Source organism: Triturus cristatus, chromosome 7, assembly GCF_964204655.1.
Source record: "Triturus cristatus chromosome 7, aTriCri1.1, whole genome shotgun sequence".
NCBI lineage: Eukaryota > Metazoa > Chordata > Amphibia > Caudata > Salamandridae > Triturus > Triturus cristatus.
Window position 1 is genome coordinate 84,896,210 of NC_140590.1, and position 21,602 is coordinate 84,917,811.

Sequence of the window (21,602 nt, forward strand, 5' to 3'; positions counted from 1 at the left end):
GGGATTCACCCCTCTTCAGCCAGGTTAGCTTGACTCCAGTGGTGTAGTGAGCACGGGACCCACATCTGGGCATACCCTTCCCACATAGGGCGAACAGCAAAACACACAAGATGATGGACGGAATGTTGCACATTGGCAAAACATTCACCCCCAGTCACAGATCTGGGTTTAATCCATTTTTTATTTTGCTCACCAAGCCACCCCAGTTCATACATGGCCATATGCAAATCAGTCTTGACCCTGTGCCTCGTGGGAACAGTCCAGCCCGAACTGCCAAGCCATGTCTTCCCTGGATCGGAATCAAGCATCCTAGGACTGCTGTTCGCTATCTCGATCTCCCCCACAATTACCTTCTCAGGAGTTTTGCTGTATTGGCTGCTGGCCTGAGTAGTGAGTTTCTCCACTCCCTTCCTGAAGGGATTACTAACCTAACTAGCACTAGAGCAAAATATTCCCTTATGGAAGATTTTAACCTTTATTTGGAGGAGCGGGCTGATACTCAAGCTGCTGTATTATTACACGGACTTTTGGGCATATAATTTTCTCAAAGGGTTCTCGGACCTACACATGAGAAAGGCCATCTATTTGGTCCTGTCTTTTCTCAATGATAACTGGCTAAAGATTCAAGACCCTTCACCGATAATTTGGTCAGATTATTTTATGATTCCACTTACTCTTGACACCCTCACCTGTCCTCAGATTGTAAACCAGGTTCCTGAAAAGAGCGCCCCAGGTCCAAACGGCCAATTGAAGCCTGGAAATTAGATCTCACTGACTCAAGACCTACTCTAGGCCTAGACCTTATCTTACCAAATGATAAAATCTCACATGAGATTACATACACTCTTGATCAAGTCATCCCACAAAAAACATTCACCAGAGGAGCGAAAGATAAATCGGCTCCCTGGTATACCCCAAAGCTGCGGAAACTCAAACATGAATGTAAAAGAATCATGGGAAGTCAAACAAACAAAAATAAAGAAAACCCTTTAGAGTCTTTCATGCGGAAATAAAAAAAGCTCAAGCTTCACACTGAGGAAAAAATCAATTGTGCCACAAACTCCTCAAGTGAAATGTTTTGCAAAGCTAAAACTCTAGTAGAACCCTCCTCCACTGGATCTCCCCATACACTTCCCCATTGCAGTGTAATGACCTCGCAAGATTTTTTCAGAATAAAATCCACAAAATATACAGTGATTTCCAACCATCCGTGAACACCAGCAACATGAGCTATTGGGAAGCTATGCTGGTCACAAACCAGCCTATGCTCAGTGCTTTCCCCCTCTGAAGTTAGACACTTTCACAGATCTATTGAGTAAAGTCAAATCCAGCTCCCCAAAATTATCCAGCCCCTGCTTGGATTTTAGCCAAAGTTGCTGACCAGATATTTCTTACCTGCTGGAAATGGCCAACCTATCCTTGGCTGCGGGACTTGTCCCAGCAGCCTGGAAACAGGCCATGGTCAAGGCATTATTATAGAAACATAATTTGGACCCCTCCGATTTAGGAAATTACCGACTGATGTCCCTTCTTACCGGGATAAGTAAAACTCTAGAAAAACATGTCAATTTCACTCTCTTCTAGTGGTGGTAGAAGAAGCCAAAAAAAAAAGCTAGATCAGGTAGGCTCAGCAGCCATTATCCTCCTAGATTTCAGCTATTTGATAAGGTGAACCAAGATATCCTTGCTGAAAAGCTGTATCTCTTTCTGAAAATCAGGTCCATCCAGGTTTTTGACAGAGGTTGTGTGTCAGATATTTTCCCCTTAGAAGGCGGAGTACCTCAGGGCTCTGAGCTGGACAAGCTGTCTAGGCCCCCCTCCCTCCCCCAAAAATGCCACAAAGAGCCTAGGAATGTGGATGGACAAATCCCTGAACTTCAACACCAACGCAGTAAAGCTCTCTGACTTATGATTTGGTCTACTGAGAACGCTCTGAAAAACTCTCGCTCTCCTTCCTCCCACTTCAAAGAGGCTGATAGTCGAGTCTATTATTCTTCCTGCCTTGACTGCGGCAATTTCCTTTACTTGGGAACCCCAAAGGCTACAATAAGAAAACTACAGGTGATACAGAACTCCGCCACCCAGACCTTGTGCGATTTCCTTAAACATCAGTCTGCCTGACTATCTCTTGCTTCCCTCCATTGGCTTCCTGTGGCTGAGAGGATTAGGTTTAAATCACTATGTATCACCCTTAGGGCACTCCTTGACAAAGGCCCTCTGATCATCCGCACTTTGAAATCACCGTACCTCTCCAGGACAACCTTATGCTCCTTCATGGCCCACCAAGCCATAGTCCCTAGGGTCAGAAAGGTAAAATGTGGATGGCGCTCCTTTGCCTACAAGGTGCCTAAAATATGGAACAGCCTTCTGTATTCTCTGAGATCAGCTAAAAGGGAACTTTCATTTCAAAAATTATTAAAGACTTGGCTTTTCCAGAACAGATCCAGGTAATACTCATTTATCCAGTCTGTGCCACACTATTAGCGCAGGGATGTCTAAGGGTAGCTATGCGCTCAATAAGTGCTGTAGAGAATAGAAATGAATAGATCCAAAATCAAGAGATTTTATTGGACATCCCAACTTTACAAATTAAAGGATAATATTGTTTGATGTTTATCCAACTGTTTTGAAGGCACATTCTAGACAAATGCAATATGTGTCTTAATGAATAGGTCTAAATGTCGTCAGCGTTTAGAAAATAGTTTTTTAAATTAATTGTACAACAATATGACATAGCTTTTTTTATCACATCACAACTTTAAGATTTTCTTTCATTGTATCTGTATTGTGAATTTACATTATTATATGATAAATAGGTTTAAACATCAAAATCATAAGAGAAAATACATAGGTGACATCAAGTTGGATGGAATTCATTTTTTATATGACAGTTATTTTATTTTTTGAAAAGGTTTGAATTGATTTGTTAAGCTACATTCAACTATATTTTAGAGTTTGTTGAAAAGTAAAAAGCATCAAAATTCTTGGGTAAATTCTAAATACAAAGTACAATCCACTGGCTCATTTTATCCATGGGAAAGAGGAGATTCAGTCAATTAACTTCGATATTTAGGGTTTTCTCAAGAATCAGTCACATCATTTGAATTTTAAATGGATACCTGAAAGGCATCTTCTGAAGCCAGACTGGACTGCCCAAATGCTAATGAGAGCCGGGCAGGTGGCCTTGTAGCCCTGAATTTACACGTAATTCAGCTTATTTAAAACCCCATGGTAGACTCTGCTATCATTTTAAATCTATTTTCTTTTAATTCAGGCATATTTGCCACCCTTTTTCTCCCTTACATGACTCAGCCTCTTGCTGATGGGAATACTCCAGGAAACCTATAGAGGGACAGCAGTTAGTAACATTCTGTACATTTGTACCACTCGCTTAATTTATGGCATGGTAGTGCAAATAAATGTAGCCAATCACACGTTAGTTGAATCAACTATACTATGAACACACATTTATATTTATTCCTAGAGCGAGAAGGTTAACCTCGAGTTTATTACCACAGTACGCAAAACTGACATGAGAAAACACCATTTACTGCCTCAGAGATTGCATGTAACAATGACTTCACAGAGGGAAACAAAATGTATGTATAGTCAAAAATCCTCCTGAGTGTGGTTTTACTTTAATGCAGAAATGTAACAACTTGTGTCCTGGATTGTGTGAGAATCTTTTGTCAAAACAAATGCATATAAAAAAATGCTATAAAATAAAGAATCTATGCAGAGTATATGTTTTTTATCACCATTGTTGAGAACGGGAGACACTTCACTTCTCATGAGTCATGGCCTCTCTATACTAAACAATGGTCATTAATAGAATGTTACACTCTGTGCATCTGCATATATGGTATATTTATACATACATTGGGGTGCTGCAGGGGTGCAGTCATCTGTGGTGCAGCACGTCGAGCTGGTTCTTGCTGTCATGTATGGATTGCTCAAACTAGAGGTCTTATCGCATTCACTGGATAGCCCACAGGATCGTGTAAGCGTGGTGATTTTTGCACTGCCTATAAGAAAGAGAAATAAATGGCAATGCATATTGTTGGCTGCCATAACAAACCCAGTACAAAGCGAGGGTACAATTAATCCTTTATTTTGTAAATCATTTAAAAAAACATAGATGAGCACTGGATCCAGGAAGCATGGGAATCTATATTACCCACCTTTGTGAGTTTATTTGCCTCGCGCATTGAGCATCATTCCAACCAAGAGAGCTCTCTCCCTTTGCCTCTAACGTAAAGAAGTAGAGTTTTAGGTAGTGCTTAAACTTAGGTTTTAATTCATAATCCTAACTTTGCACAAATACACACACACTCACATACACACACACACACAATATATATATATATTTATATATATATATATTCACTGAAAAAACTAAAGGTTTCAGGGGCATTATAGTTAGAAATTGGAATTTAAAAAACCTTAGAAATTCACTGAAAAAACCATAGGTTTCAGGGGTGTTATAGTTAGCTGGACATTTCCCTCGTACAAAACCCTAGAAATTCCCCTGTTCTAGTTAGTTCAGCTAACTATAACTTGCGCCCCCGCAATGCACTGCTGATGACATCACATATTACATCACTCATGACATGGTCATTGACATCACTGATGACATCACTGATGACATCTCAAATGACATCACTGATGACATCACTGATGACGTCATCCAGTGACTGTGTGTTTCTGTAAAGTTTAAATATGTTTTATATATTTATAGTGAAAGAACCTGTGGAAGAATGAGTGGGTGTACAAGTGTGTGAATGGATGATTTTCTAGGTGCGTAACTGACTCTATAAGTGAGTCATTAAATGTATCTTACTGCAGACTAGTGACTAAACTGTGTGAATGTCTGTATGTGTCTGTGTGTAGGTGTATAAGTGGCTGCATGGTTTTGTGAATACCTATATGAGTGTCTATATGGGTTATTGATTGGTTGTCTGAGTATCTGTATGGGTGCCTGAGTGTTCGTGTGGGTAGGGTGTGTGTGACTCTATGCATAGATGTATGAGTGGGTGATTCTATGGGTGCATGGTTTTAAGAGTACATCTGTGATGAACTGTATGGTTGGGTGAGTGTATGTATGGGTGTGTTAGGGATTGAATGTATATCTCAGTGGTACATGTGTGACTAACTACATATGTGAAAGGCAGTATATATGTGTGTAAGAGTATATAAGTGGGTATATGTGAGAGTGTGTGATTGTGAGAGTAGCTGTATGGATGAGTGTGTGCTTGTATCAATGATTGTATAAGAGCGTAATAATGTGGTACTATTTTTATGAGTAAGTGAACTTGAGTGTGTTTAACTGTATAGGTGAGTAAATTCAACTGTGTTTAATTACTTGCACAACTGACTAGCTGTGTCAGTACCTCAATGGATGATTGGTGGTGCGTTAGTGTTTATATAGGTGTATAAATGCATATGATAGTCTTGTACGGAGTGACTGTCAGTATGAGTGACTGTACAGGTGAGTGAGTGGAGGTGTATGTAGACCTAAGAGTTAATGTTTTGGTATTTAGTTATTGGTATTGAAGTATCTATGGTTTTCAAAATGCCCGCCTGAAATCGGTGTATCAAAGGTTAAATTAGGGTGTGAGAAGATGCACTAATTTATCACATGGATGATGTCATCAGTGATGTCATCAGTGATGTCATTTGAGATGTCATCAGTGATGTCATCAGTGATGTCACTGACCATGTCATGAGTGATGTAATATGTGACGTCATCAGCAGTGCATTGCAGGGGCGCAAGTTATAGTTAGCTGAACTAACTATAACAGGGGAATTTCTAGGGTTTTGTATGAGGGAAATGTCCAGCTAACTATAACACCCCTGAAACCTATGGTTTTTTCAGTAAATTTCGAAGGTTTTTTAAATGCCAATTCCTAACTATAACGCCCCTGAAACCTATTGTTTTTTCAGTGAATTTCAAAGGTTTTTTAAATGCCAATTCCTAACTATAACGTGCATGAAACCTTTGGTTTTTTCAGCGAATTTCAAAGGTTTTTTAAATGCTAATTCCTATCTATAACTTATCTCTGAAGATATCATGAAAAGCATTCTTTTTTAAAAGTAGGATGCACATTAGTTTTGAGGAAAAGAATCTTTGTGATTGGTCAAGAAAAAGCAGTACATATCATAGGATAAAATTTCCTCAGCTCAACCACACCTGCTACTTGCATTTGGAAGGCACTGTTCGAACTTAAAACAATCGTCAACTTTTAACCTGCACGTGTCAAGAAAATGTTACAAAAAATATCGTAAAGTTTTAAAACATTTATGAACTTTTACCTGCACGTCTTGTAGAATGTTCTAGAAAGTGTGTTAATAGAATACATTGCACTTCTGACTTCTATGTGTTGTTGAATATTTAAAAAAACGGTACATATAGAAAATTAAAAAGAAACCAATAGAGAAGTTTTGAAACCTAAAATAATCAAGAAGCTATTGTAATTTATTCTTTACATGTATTTATGTGTGCAGCAACAAAATTATAGACACAGCAGCACTAGGAAGAGGAAGAAGCAGGGAGTGGGGGGAGGGGGGAGATGGGCAGAATGGCACACATGCACAATTAAGTACAACACGCATATAGACTAACAATGGCCAAAATGAAACACACCAACAAGGAGCGCAAGTCACACAACCCACCAACATCACACCACTGAACGAGCATAGAAGTGAAAACCACGCTGCATTCATACAGGATGTGTACAAAGGCCAGTCGTTGGTGTTGTGGGATGTCTGAGACCGTGGTCATCATGGATGAGATGCCCAGCATGTGGCACATGGTCGAGTTCACTATGTGTTATGTTGCCAAACGCCGGCTCCTCCCTCCCACGAGCCCCCACACTTTTGTACAGTGAGCTGTTATATCTCGTGCACTCGTACGGCACGCCATTGTAATGCCTATTTGCGCATGTCCTGCTACATTCCAACTACAACATCACAGTGCCGTTTGGTGGTGGTGCATGCCACTTTACAACATCGACTGCTGCGGCTCTTGTAACAGGCCACACCAGAACACAGAGACACACTTACCGCACTTCCTGTACAGGGACATGTCCGAGACACCCCGTTCCCCTTGCTGGATAGGCACACCCCTGCACAGACCTCTGAACGACAGACCAGCACACGCCAGTTGTGCATGCAGGAGGATGCGTACGTAGCTACACATCCAGGCTGACTGCCAACGCTGAGGGGACAGCAAACTGTGATGTTGCAGGGCTCGTGCCTATCATGCTAAGACGATGACCACAAGGACACACATACTAAGATGTGGGTTTGGGGGGCATTGGCGGTCCTGGAGTTGTTGAGATGAGTCTTCTGGCCCTCATGGGTATCCCTGTATCATGCTCATTGACTCTATGTCACCTGTGGGTGTTCTGATGTGGCTCTTGGCTGTGTTCCCTTTCATGGTGCAGGTAGTTGTCCTGCTTAACACCAGCAGAAAGCAGGTGTAAAATCCCCAGTGCTAACGTGTCTTATCGCCGGAATTTGTTTCGCATTGCAATTGGTGTGAAAGTTGTGATGTGATGTTTTTCGTGTGCACAACAATATACAAACTGAGCAGTGCATCTCGTCAAGATCCAGCACGTGACGCACTATTCCCAATCAATATAAATACAATGACATTTCTTAATAGATTTTGTGTGTACACTGTAAGTGCAGCCAATACCTCAGTGCAATACAATACAGTATTTTAGTATTTAGAATAACCTCGTGTCTTTTTGCACAGGAACGGCTACTCTCCATTTCATTATCAGCACTTTAACAGAAGTAAAGTTGAGATAAATCTAACACACCATTCACAAGTTAGTGCAAACTTCATATATCACCAGTATTCCAGCGATAAGTGCCCCAAAATTTAACCCCTTCTGTGCCACGCCCTTTCCCCCTCCTGTGCCGGGCGTTACATTAGTGGGCGGGTTTCATGACGAGATAGTCTCGTCATGGGCACAGCGCGACCGTGCTCCATGATAAGACTATCTCGTCATGGGCACAGAAGAGGTTAACACCATGGTGGACTCCATCAAATAACAGTAATAAGAACAAGAAAGAGTCACACAGCAGTTAAGAGAACAACCAAAAACATTATTATTTTTTTTTCAAACTTTATTTTTTATAATAATAAATATATAAACGATAAACTAGTTTCAAACTTTATTTTTTTATTAACATAAATATAAACAATAAACTAATAAACAAAATGTAACAACAATAATACAAAACAACAAGGCGAAACACTCCTGTGGGAACCACGGATGTCGACGACAGACCTGGAAAATCAGAAAGATTGTTAAAAAAAAAACAATATGGTATTCTCAACAAAATACCACAAGAAACAAATCACAGATATATAAAATGCATACAGCTAACAAAATTTTATAAGTTTAGCTTACAAAAACTGTAAATGTTGCCGCTTTAAAATATTTACTGAATCTGAGGACATTTTTTTGCAGAAGGCACCACGCCCACAACGTTTTTCTTCAGTGGTGAAGAAATGTTTAACTTTTTCCAAGGGGCAAACAAAGACCAATGCCACCTTCATCACGTGCAAGATTTGCCAAAGAGTTCTGTTACGAGGGGATCCTAACAAAAAATACTCGTGCGGCACAGCAAGTATGATGAAACACCTAAGGACCCTTCATCCAAACAATCTTGCACGAGAAGAGTGCAAACAGATGAGAAACACTCCAGTTATGTATCTGTAAAAAAGAATCACAAATAAATGTATAATAATAACTTTAAAACTTATACTATTCCATTACTGTACAAACACATTTTATATAAAAACTGACTAAGAAACTATATCCCTGAACCACAAGTATGACGATGGTTAAAACACTACATGCATAGTGCATACTACTTTAAAGCAGTTCATGCCCTAAAGCCTACCTCACTAAAAGACTACATGCTAACTGACCAAATGGTTACAGTACTATAAGGAGACACACTGGGTGAGTGACAGGATGTTTGCTAGAAGTTTATGAATACTAACTAGGGAATTGAAGGTGTGAAAGACAACTGTGTAGGTGGTTAGAGGACTGCATGCATACTGGATAGGCATTTGAAGCAGTCCATGTGCTAAGGCCTGGATCAGTGCATGAATACTTAGGCACTGACTGAATGATTAGAGTACTGCAAGGAGAGTGCCTTGGTGAATTTATAAGTGTTTGGGTTTTGGCACAGTGAATGGATTAGTACATGATGCTGAATGGGTCACTAGAGGACTGCAAAGGGAGTGACAAGTGCTGGACTGTATGGATACTGACTACGAAATTGAAAGTGTGAAAGACAAGTGTCTAGGTGATTAGAAGACTACATGCATAGTGCATAGGGGTTTGAAGCAGTCCGTGTCCTAAGGCCTGGCTCAGTGTATGAACACTTAGGCACTGACTGAATGATTAGAGTACTGCAAAGATAGTATCTTGGTGAATTTATAAGTGTTTAGGTTTTAGCACAGTGAATGGATTAGTACATGGTGCTGAATGGGTCACTAGAGGACTGCAAAGGGAGTGACAGGGTATTTCCTGGAAGTGTATGGATACTGACTAGGGAATTGAAGGTGAGAAAGACAATTGTGTAGGTGGTTAGAGGACTGCATGCATAGTGGATAAGGGTTTGAAGCAGTCCATATACTAAGGCCTGGGTCACTGAATGAGTACTTGGGTACTGACTGAATGATTAGAGTACTGCAAGGAGAGTGCCTGGGTGAATTTATTAGGGTTTGGCACAGTGAATGGATTAGTACATGATGCTGAATGGGTCACTAGAGGAGTGCAAATGCAGTGACAGGGTGTTTGCTGGAAGTGAACGGATACTGACTGGGGAATTGAAGGTGTGAAAGACAAGTGTGTAGGTGCTTAGAGGACTGCATGCATAGTGGATAGGGGCTTGAAGAAGTCTATGTGCTAAGACCTGGCTCAGTGCATGAATACTTAGGCAGTGACTGAATCATTAGAGTACTGGAAAGAGAGCGTCTTTGTGAATTTATAAGTGTTTGGATTTTGGCACAGTGAATGGATTAGTACATACTGTTGAATGGGTCTCTAGAGGGCTGCAAAGGAAGTGACAGGATGTTTCCTGGAAGTGTATGGATACTGACTAGGGAATTGAAGGTGTAAAAGACAAGTGTATAGTATGTTAAAACACTACATGCATACTGCATAGACATTTGAAGCAGTCTATTTGGTACTTAGAAACTGACTAAATATTCAGACTACTTCTAGGACAGTGCTTAGGTAAAACTTTTACATTTTCAGTTCTGCCACAGTGAACAGAATAGTACATGGTACTGCACCTTAGTGTCAAACCCTGACTCATTTTATCAATGCACAAGCAAAAACTAGCTTCTAATGCTACTAAAACTTGACAACATGAGAGGTTTGAAATTAGTTATCTGTCAGCAAATACACAATATTACCAAATGCTTCTCTCACAGTGGTTCTCAAATGCACACAGACTTATAGTGTGATTCTAGACAACAACCATTATACCTAGGAGTTTACCAAAATTCATTCACTACTGTGGAAGTGGTAAGCGAACTGCACACAATCTTCATATTTCAGGACTGCACTTTTATGTCAAAGCCTGACTCATATAATCAAAGCATAAGCAAAGACCGGCTTCTAATGCTACTAAAACTTCACAACATAACCGGTTTTAAAACAGGTATATGTCAGCAAATACACGATGTTACCAAATGCTTCTCTCACAATCCTTACCCAAATGCACACAGACTCACAGTGTGATTTTAGACAAGCAACACTATCCTTGGAGTTTACCAAAACTCATTCACTAGTCTGGAAGAGTTAATGGTACTGCACACAATCTACATATTTAAGTACAGCACATCAGTGTCAAAGTATGACTCATTTAATCAATGCATAAGCAAAGACTAGCTTCTAATGCTACTAAAACTTCACAACATGACAGGTTTTAAAACAGTTATCTGTAAGTAAATACATGATGTTACCAAATGCTTCTCTCACATTGATCCCAAATACACACTAACTCACAGTGTGATTCTAGACAAGCACCACTATCCCTAGGAGTTTACCAAAACTCATTCACTACAGTGCAAGTGGTAAGGGAACTGCACACAATCTATATATTTCACGACTGCAATTTACTGTCAATGCCTGACTCATTTAATGAAAGCATAAGCCATAACTGTATTCTAATGCTACTAAAATTTGACAACATGACATGTATTAAAACATTTATCTGTCAGCAAATACACAATGTTACCAAACGCTTCTCTCACAGTGGTTCCCAAATGCACACAGACTCACAGTGTGATTCTAGACAAACAACACTATCCCTAGCAGATTACCAAAACTCATTCACTACAGTGGAAGTGATAAGGGAACTGCACACAATATTCACATTTCAGGAGTGCACTTTTGAGTCAAAGCCTGACTCATTTAATCAAAGCATAAGCAAAGACTGGCTTCTAATATTACTAAAACTTGACAACATGACCGGTTTTAAAACAGTTATCTGTCACCAAATACACAATGTTACCAAATGCTTCTCTCACAATCCTTACCCAAATGCACACTCACAGTGTGATTTTAGACAATCAACACTATCCTAGGAGTTTACCAAAACTCATTCACAAGACTAGAAGAATTAATGGTACTGAACACAATCTACATATTTAAGTACAGCACATCAGTGTCAAAGCATGACTCATTTAATCAGCGCATAAGAAAAGACTGGATTCTAATGCTACTAAAACTTCACAACAATCCTTACCCAAATGCACACAGACTCACAGTGTGATTTTAGACAAGCAACACTATCCTTGGAGTTTACCAAAACTCATTCACTAGTCTGGAAGAGTTAATGGTACTGCACACAATCTACATATTTAAGTACAGCACATCAGTGTCAAAGTATGACTCATTTAATCAACGCATAAGCAAAGACTGGATTCTAATGCTACTAAAACTTCACAACATGACAGGATTTAAAACAGTTATCTGTAAGTAAATACATGATGTTACCAAATGCTTCTCTCACATTGATCCCAAATACACACTAACTCACAGTGTGATTCTAGACAAGCACCACTATCCCTAGGAGTTTACCAAAACTCATTCACTACAGTGCAAGTGGTAAGGGAACTGCACACAATCTATATATTTCACGACTGCAATTTACTGTCAATGCCTGACTCATTTAATGAAAGCATAAGCCATAACTGTATTCTAATGCTACTAAAATTTGACAACATGACATGTATTAAAACATTTATCTGTCAGCAAATACACGATGTTACCAAACGCTTCTCTCACAGTGGTTCTCAAATGCACACAGACTCACAGTGTGATTCTAGACAAACAACACTATCCCTAGCAGATTACCAAAACTCATTCACTACAGTGGAAGCGATAAGGGAACTGCACACAATATTCACATTTCAGGAGTGCACTTTTGAGTCAAAGCCTGACTCATTTAATCAAAGCATAAGCAAAGACTGGCTTCTAATGTTACTAAAACTTGACAACATGACCGGTTTTAAAACAGTTATCTGTCACCAAATACACAATGTTACCAAATGCTTCTCTCACAATCCTTACCCAAATACACACTCACAGTGTGATTTTAGACAATCAACACTATCCTAGGAGTTTACCAAAACTCATTCACAAGACTAGAAGAGTTAATGGTACTGAACACAATCTACATATTTAAGTACAGCACATCAGTGTCAAAGCATGACTCATTTAATCAGCGCATAAGAAAAGACTGGATTCTAATGCTACTAAAACTTCACAACATGACAGGTTTTATAAAAGTTATCTGTCAGCAAATACATGATGTCAACAAATACTTCTCTCACACTGATCCCAAATACACACTAACTCACACTGTGATTTTAGACATGCACCACTATCCATAGGAGTTTACCAAAACGCATTCACTACAATGAAAGTGGTAAGGGAACTGCACACAATCTACATATTTCAGGACAGCACTTTTCTGTCAAAGCCTGACTCATTTAATCAAATCATAAGCCATAACTGGCTTCTAATGCTCCTAAAACTTCACAACATGACAAGTTAAAACATTTATCTGTCAGCAAATACACAATATTACCAAATACTTCTCTCACAGTGGCTCCCAAATGCACACAGACTCACTGTGTGATTCTAGACAAACAACACTATCCCTTGCACTATACCAAAACACATTTCTTCATCTAGAAGTAGTACTACATTTTAGTATAGAAACATAACATAACTCATTTCACAAATTCATAAACAATGACTGGTTTCTAATTCTACCAAAATATAAAAACAGCACAGTTATCTTTCTACCAACACATGACAAACACAAATGCTTATCACAGAATGGTTTCCACATGCACACACATTGGCATCTTGCGTTCCTGTTGACCACTGCCTTTGACGCTACGCTACGCTACGCTACGCTACACGCTAGGAGGCGGAGTCTGCACACGGCGAGCTGCGATCCGGCGGGCTGCATGCTCCGAACTTTGAACCTGCGAGCCCGCGAACCCGCGAGCCGACGACGACGCCGCAAAAAAAAAAAACGGCCAGGACCACTGATCCATCGCCGGTCCAACCTGTCCAACAGCGGTGCCGGTGTGAGCGAGTGAGCTGAGGCGAGGCGCACGCACGGGAGATTACGGGAGAATACGGAGAATACGGGGAACACGGGGCCGGAGGACTGGCGAACTTGTAACTGACACAGCTGATACAGCTGACACAGCGGGACACAGCGGGACACAACGGGAGTGAGGTAAGGAGTAACCTCCTGATGCCTGTTTTGTTGTTTTGCTGCTTTGTTGTGTCCTGCTTCGACCCCCCCAGAGGGGTTTGTCAGCGACCGTCCCCAAGTTACTTCTCCCTTGCTCTCTCCCTTGCTCCTCCGCTCCCCTGCCCCCACCCTCCTTGCCATAGACGACGCCAGGTGTCTATTTGTACATCTGGAAGCATCTGGAAGCAGCAAACGAACCGGACACGGACCTGGGGGGTTTGGGGGTCTGACTGGCTAAGGTTGATCGTGTGCGCTTCTTCTGCCTTCTGCCTTCTTCTGTACACCCCGCCTCGCTTTGCCCCTCCATTGCGTGGAGCAGTAGGGGGCAGAAAAAAGGCTCCAATTGTTCAACTAAACCAGATAAAAAAAAATTTTTTAAAAACCAACACTTCATCTCAGTTCTAATCTCAACGGATCTATACATCTATCCAGCCTAATCCAATCTAACTCAATAACCCAACAACTCTAAACTCTAAACTAGGCCCCCAAGATAACAGGGATGAGATCTGGCAGAGTCAGGGAATTGCTACTCAATCCCCACCCAAATCCCCCCTTAAAGTCCAAGAAGAAAAAGAGAGCACTTGATTTGCACATTAAACTACATCAAGAAGGCCCTCAAGGCCTCGAAGAGGACATTCAAGACACCTCAATCAAGATGGAAAGAAGCGTCCTAACGGCCTCATCAACTCCAGCCTCATCCGCAAACGGAGACAGTAACAGGAAGGGGCAGGACAACATATCATTAAAGGCCAGCTTCACTAACCTGAGTTCTATCATGTTCCACCAACAACAATAATCGGAATCGGATCTACCAACAGTCGCCGCACCAGGCCCATCACTCTCAACATCGCAACCCCCAATCGCCAAGACCAAGTCACATCCAAAAGTCCTTAGCGAATCAAAGGAGCTCATTTCTATAGAGAGACCACTAGAAACATTAGAAACAAAAAGGAAATGTACTAAACAACCCAAGATATACACAAAATGTTCCTTCTTGAAAGATCCAGGATTAGCAATCTACTCTAAGACTGGATGTATAGAGGGTCTGCAAACTCCTCTCCTACCCGGAGCAGCCATTCATGCTCGCACCGATAGTCACACAAATGACACCTTACTGCCTATAGGGGGGAGCAGTTGCACCACATCAGACGATCCACCAGTCACAAAAACATCGCCAGCGCTGAGGAGTCTGACAATTTCACCGCCAAAGGTAGACCAAGAAGCCATCAGAAGAAATTATCAATGCTTGGCTAACACACGTGACACGGACACGGATGACCGCACAAGAGAGAACATACCAAAAATGGGCGGACCCGCTGAGACAGCTAACTCCCCAAATTCCATCTTAAAGGAGGAGCTCCACATAATCGAAACCAACAAATCGCAGCAGGAAAGTTGGGACAGCCAGAAGAACCAGAACCAGAATCTGCGAAGCCCACCCATGATAGAGGGCAGTAAGGGCGGAAACAGCCGGAACAGTCAAGACGCGTTACCCCACCAAACAAACAGAAATTCCCCAAAGGGGCAACAATTCAATTTCACAAACCGGGACAGCCTGGGCACCAAGCAAGAAATAATGCCAGAAGAACAACACCAACAACTTCAACTGATTAACATCATCACTACGCTAACAGAGTCCCCAATAAGAACAAAAACAGACCACGGGGGCATATAAGTGCCCAGAGCGGGACAATCGACTCTAAATCAAAAACGCGTCGTACTCTATCTCACTACAGCGACTTCAACTCCACGACCAGCTCCGCGGAAAATGACATGACATTTATGGCCACACAGGAATGGGAAGACCTTATCGCCTCTTACAACCTTAGGCCAGAGCACAATACTTTATTCGAAGAACCAAACACCTTATTAAGCCAGGGGAACAGCAATAGCACGTTAAATCCACTATCTGAAATCCCATGGCCTATAATCATAAATACTTGGCAAACAACAGCTAAAGCATTAGAGTTCCAATCGCTAAAAATGGACACCCATGAATTCTCCCTGCCAGCAAAAACTCTATCTTTGGACGCAAATCAGGAGGTCTTGCCATTCTGGCATCCATAGCCACAATAGGAACAATAAGAACCACAGAGTTTTATATAACTCCCCCAAGCGGAATCTTGACTGTAAAAATTCAGCTAACATTACAACAACACACTCAAGAGGTCATAATAATAAATACTTATATTCATCCAACACAAAAAAACGAAAGGCAGCAAATGAACTGATAAAGGTACTGCAAAAAATCTCCGAAGGAGACCTGTCCGACCAGATTATAGTCGGTGGTGACTTCAACATGTTCCTCATTAACACAGAATACGACAAACCCATTCAGCAAGAACTTAGCTCCGCGTGGGGCGTACCAAGACAAAGCATGGCTAAAATCGACAAATCAACAACCAACTCAAAAAAACTATTGAGACAACTAGAAGACCTTAACCTAAGGGCACTGAACGGGCGATTTGCTGGCGACAATCCACCGGCCCCAACGTTCCATTCCAATAAACATACTTCTCATCTGGACTATACCTTTACATCCTTAAACATGTTTCCAATGATAACAACATTTAGGATAGGGGTTAACGACCTTAGTGATCACCTCCCCCAAGAAGTCTCTATAAAAGCAAGAGCATTACTAAACGTAGAGCCATATACCGGCCCTGAGATAGACACAACATCAAACATAAGGCGACTCCGATGTAACTACAATAGGTTTCGACGTAAAATCCTTATACACTCAAACAGTAAAGTGCCTAAACACACCATCAGAAGAATGGCAAAACTTCATACAAAAAGTTGCCGTTAAATTATCAAAGGGATCGGCCAAGAAGCTTCAAAACGTAAAGGGGAACCTAAATAAAACATCCCTCTCTCCAGGAATGAAGATCCAAAAACGAGTAATAAATCACACACTGAGAAAGATACGGAAAGATCCAGATAACAAAGACTTGCAGATAACCTTGAGGGAAGCTAAAAAATCACTAAAACAGAAGAAATGGGAGAAACAGAAAAATAAAAACGATCAACTATGGGCAAAATTATTCCACGAAGCGAATCAAAAAAACAGCTCTAAATTCTGGAGAATGATTAAGGAAATAAAAAATCCAGACCATGGTGGCATAGACTCAAACATCACAGAAGAAGCGTGGACAAACTATCTAGCCAGTCACTTCAATAGTGAGGACACAACCAAAGAGGAAGCACCAAAGAGCTCGAGAACAGATGACGTGGCGGAAGGATTAGGCTATCACCAAAGAGAAACAAACAACAAATGTAGTATCCTCATCCTGAAAACGAATGATTCAAAGAATGACGCTGACATCTCTACAGATTCGGATCCACAGGTATCGACTATTGGGGCAGACGACATCAGAAGACAAATAGCGAAAGGAAGACCAACAGGAGCCCCTGGACCCAACGGCTTACCATCAATGCTTTACAAAAACGACGTAGAGTTCTGGAGCGTCGCTTTAACACCTTTATTCAATTACGCAAAAATTACTCAGACACTACCAGAGTCTTGGCATGGTTCAATAATTAGTCCAATCTATAAACACTCAAACAAAAAAGACCCAAAAAACTACCGTCTGATTGTGTTAATTGATGTAGAAGCTAAATACTTTGCAGGGAACATACTAGAGGAATTAACCTCATGGGCCACAGAAAAATCAGTAATCCCGAACACCCAAACCGGATTCCGCCAGGGCCAAGGAACAATCACAAACATCATGGCCCTGACTCTACTGATGGAATCAGCAAGAGATAACAACAAATCTTTATATCTCTCTTTCATCGACTATACTGCTGCGTTCGATCATGTAGATCGCAACATGTTATGGCAAAAATTTGTCAAATGGAGTATACCTGCTCACCTTTTAAATGTATTGATAGCACTACATTCTAACACCTGGATTAAAATCAAACTTGGTGCAGGCACACACCTTTCAAAACCAATAAAAACAACAAAGGGCCTCAAACAAGGCTGTGTTCTAGCTCCAACGCTATTCAATCTCTTCCTAGCCGACCTGCCCGGCGAACTAGATAAAAGATTCTGCCACGCACCAAAGCTAGGGAAGACCACACTATCCAACCTGCTGTACGCAGGCGACCTGGTGCTTATCAGCCAGACACCCATTGGTCTCCAGCACCTACTAAATACCACCTACGCCTTCTCAAATAAAAATGCTCTGCAAATAAACTTTAATAAATCTAAGGTAATGGCAGTAAACTACAAAAAGAAAAGGGAATATAACTGGCACATAAATGGAGAACGAATGGAAAATGTAACAACCTACAAATACTTGGGCATAATACTGGACTCGAAGATCACCTTTAAACCTCAGCTGGACTCCCTGCGAGGCAAGGGAATGGCAACCTCCCTTGCCCTAAAAACCTTAAAGACTAAACTCCCAGATCTGACCTTCTATCCGCTTCTTCAAGTACTTCGTGCAAAATTGCAACCAACACTCACCTACGGGAGCGAACCCCTTCAAGGGAAAGATGCCACCGTCCTGGACATAGTCATATCAAACTCTTATAGGCTCATCTTTAACCTGCCAAAACAAGTCTCCTCCGCACAAATACGACTGGAATTTGGCATCACGAAACAAACTCTAGAAAGACGGTGTGCATACGTCATTGCCTGGCACAAGATACGCAACGCCGATAAAGATTCCCTAAATTCTAACATCTGGGAAGAGACTCTTCAGCATCAAAAATCATCAGCGAGGAAGTACTTAATTGACTCTGTTGAAGTGCTTGGCCTATCCAACTTGTGGGGCATCCCAACAGACCATGTGATGTTTAAAAAAACAGCCAAAAAAGTAGTTAGACTTATTTCCACAGTCGAAGATAAGGAGGCCCTGACAAAAAAAGCACACGGCTGGATAATCCTTAATGATTATGGATCAATGCAACCACAGGCATACCTTAATGTGGGCATGAACTTAAGAATGAAAGAAAAAAATTTAAAAATGCGTCTGGGCGTAATCCCTCTATATCCTCACTTACCGCCCTGGATAAGGAAAAATCTTCAACCACAATGCCGTCTGTGCAAAGCCGGAAAGGAAGACCTTGTCCACGCAGTGTGCATTTGCCCCAAATTGAAAGATCTGAGATGCAAATTCCTGCGAGACTCCTTCAGAACTTACGGTATACGGACATGTAGACAGGCAGTCAAACTTTGCTTCAATCCCAGCAAAACAAAACTAAACTGTCAGGTTGTAAAAAATTTTGAACTCGCTGGGGTCAGATACATGAGAGCCTGAGGACTGTTGATTTTAACAATGGTATACTATAATCTGAATCAACTTGGCAAACTCACAGGACAGAGAGAACTTCTAAACATCCTCTGGGTAATTGTCCTTGCAATTTTTAATTTTTCTTTATAATGTTTTTACTCGATTTGTAAAGATTTTAATTAATCATGTACAAATAAATACTTACTTACTTACTTACTGTCAATAAGATTGTAAAGAAAAAAAGTACTCCCTACACTTTAGCCGGAGAAATATATTAGTCTGATTAAAATCAAAATAGTCTACATACATCCCCTCACAATTAAAAAACTCATCTTTCAAGTTATTTTGTAGATTTAAAAGTATATCAATCACTCACCAAATTTTCTTTTACAGAATCTCTGCACTGTGCACCTCTCAGCAAAAGCAAAGAATGGAAAAGTTTCCCTTTCATTTTCCTCACATATACATGTAATCATCAAATCACAATCCTTCACACATAAACTCAAAAGCAAACACATTTCTATTGGTTAAACATTTCAACCCTTTCCAACTGAAATACATTTCAACCCTTCCCCCAATCTGCCTTCTGCCTATTACCATAGAAACAGGTCATGGAACACTGCACTGAGCTCACAGGTCACAAGTTCAGCACACAACGTTCCTACACAGGAAGTGTGCTTGACTTTTCAACATATCAGCTTATCATATATAATGTTCCTTACAATCTGTTAACCAATAACAATCATACCTTTAAAAAACAGAAATATACACCCTACCTCTCAGTGTAGAAAGTTGTCATACAACAAATAATTTCTTGTCGTTTTTCAAAAAACGTTGCCGTGGATCCGCGCACCCACCGCAAGAGAATCCGTGCATCCAACGCGATAGGATGCGCGCATCGTGCTCGCATTTTGCCGTATTTTTTTTTTTTAAAGGGGGCCCCAGGGGGTCCTTCTGGGACCCCCTTAGCACCTCTAGAGGGTCAGAGTATTTCCACTCTGCCCCCTTTATATGTTTTACACACTTTTTCCCCTTGCTTCTTCAGCCTCGCTTCTACAGAGGCAGAAAATGGCCGCCAACAGTTCCTGGTTTCGAATGTAGAGAGACACTCGACAGCCAATTAGCATTCAGTGCGCGATCGGGAGGGTGCGCGCTTGGTTCGGGGAGGGTGCGCTTACGGTGCGTGTACGGTCCGCGGATCCTCCCCGGCCATAGATATTTATGTACTTTTAACTCTAATTTTCTCAGGAACTACTGAACAGATTCACACCATATATGCAAAAGGCACGAGTCCGAACTGGGGACTACCTCTTTGCCAAATTTGGTGTCATTCCGTTCAGCGGTTCGGGCTGTAGCTGCGACAACAGAGCCTATGGGAAATTGCATGGGGAAAACGCGTTTTGTAACCCCCCTTTTTTCTCGGCCCACGCTTGACGGATCACCGCAAAACTTTCAGGGTAGGAGCGGAGCGGAGCTGGCCAAAAGTTTGGAAAATTTCGCGAGGATTCGTCAACCGGCGCCAGACTTATTGGGAATAGAATGTTGTGGATTTCCTATGGAAAATAGGTCCTAACTATAACTATATAGGTAATATATATATATATATATTGTCATGTGAACAAGGCTCCGACGAGCCGAAACGTTATGGCGACATACCGCACGAAATAAATCTTTTGCACGAATTACCTGGTCCGTGTCCGTGAATGCTTCGAGGCTGATCTACGGAATTTGGTGATATATATATATATATATATATATATATTACCTACTGGCGGTCGCCAGTAGGTAGTTATAGTTAGGACCCCTTTTCCATAGGAAATCCGCAACATTCTATTTGGAATAACTTTGGCACCGGTCGACGAATCCTCGCGAATTTCTCAAAATAGGTGGGGCGCTACGCTCCGCTCCTTCCCTGAAAGTCTCGGGGGGATTCGTCAAGCGGGGGCTGAGATAAAAGGGGGGTCCCAAAACGCGTTTTTCCCATGCATTTTTCCATAGGACCTTTAGACAGGGCTACAGCCCGAACGGCTGAACAGAATTACTAGAAATTTGGCAGAGAGGTAGTCCCCAGGTCAAGGAAGTGCCTTTTGTAGGTTTGGTGTAAATCTGTTCAGTAGATTATGAGAAAATAGCCTTTAAATCAATATATATATATCTAAGCGCGCTCCGTGCGCGCTGGGTGCGCGCACCTCGCCGTGCGCGAGCGCAATTCTGATTGGTTGTTAGATCTTAGTAAACATTCGAATCGGTGGAAATCAGGAAGCGGCGGCCGCCATTTTGTCTATCGCATAAAGAGGGGGTGATAAACAAAGGGGGAGAACTTGAAAAGGGGGCAGAGTGGGTAGAAATAGACCCAGTAGGCATTGTAAGGGGGTCAAAGTAGGACCTTGTAGGGCAAAAAAAAAGATTTATATTTTGTTAAAAAATATCGCCGAGTGCGCGCACCCAGCGCGCACCCGGAAAAAAACTTTATTAAACAAATTAAAAAAAAATCGCATTTAAGTGTTTAGATATAAGTTATGAGATAAACTAAAATATAAAAAA

The 21,602-nt window shown here is 41.2% G+C and overlaps 1 protein-coding gene across 2 annotated transcripts in view; it reads right to left on the bottom strand.

Annotated features, from left to right (window-relative positions):
* The window catches only part of LOC146808884 (phospholipase A2 inhibitor and Ly6/PLAUR domain-containing protein-like), a 364,743-nt gene that overhangs the window by 40,411 nt on the left and 302,730 nt on the right, over nt 1-21,602 (bottom strand). For both annotated transcript variants that reach the window (XM_085615695.1, XM_085615694.1), the window contains exon 3: nt 3,879-4,025. In XM_085615695.1, coding sequence (XP_085471821.1) covers nt 3,879-4,025 — 147 coding nt within the window. The remainder of the gene's footprint in view (nt 1-3,878; nt 4,026-21,602) is intronic.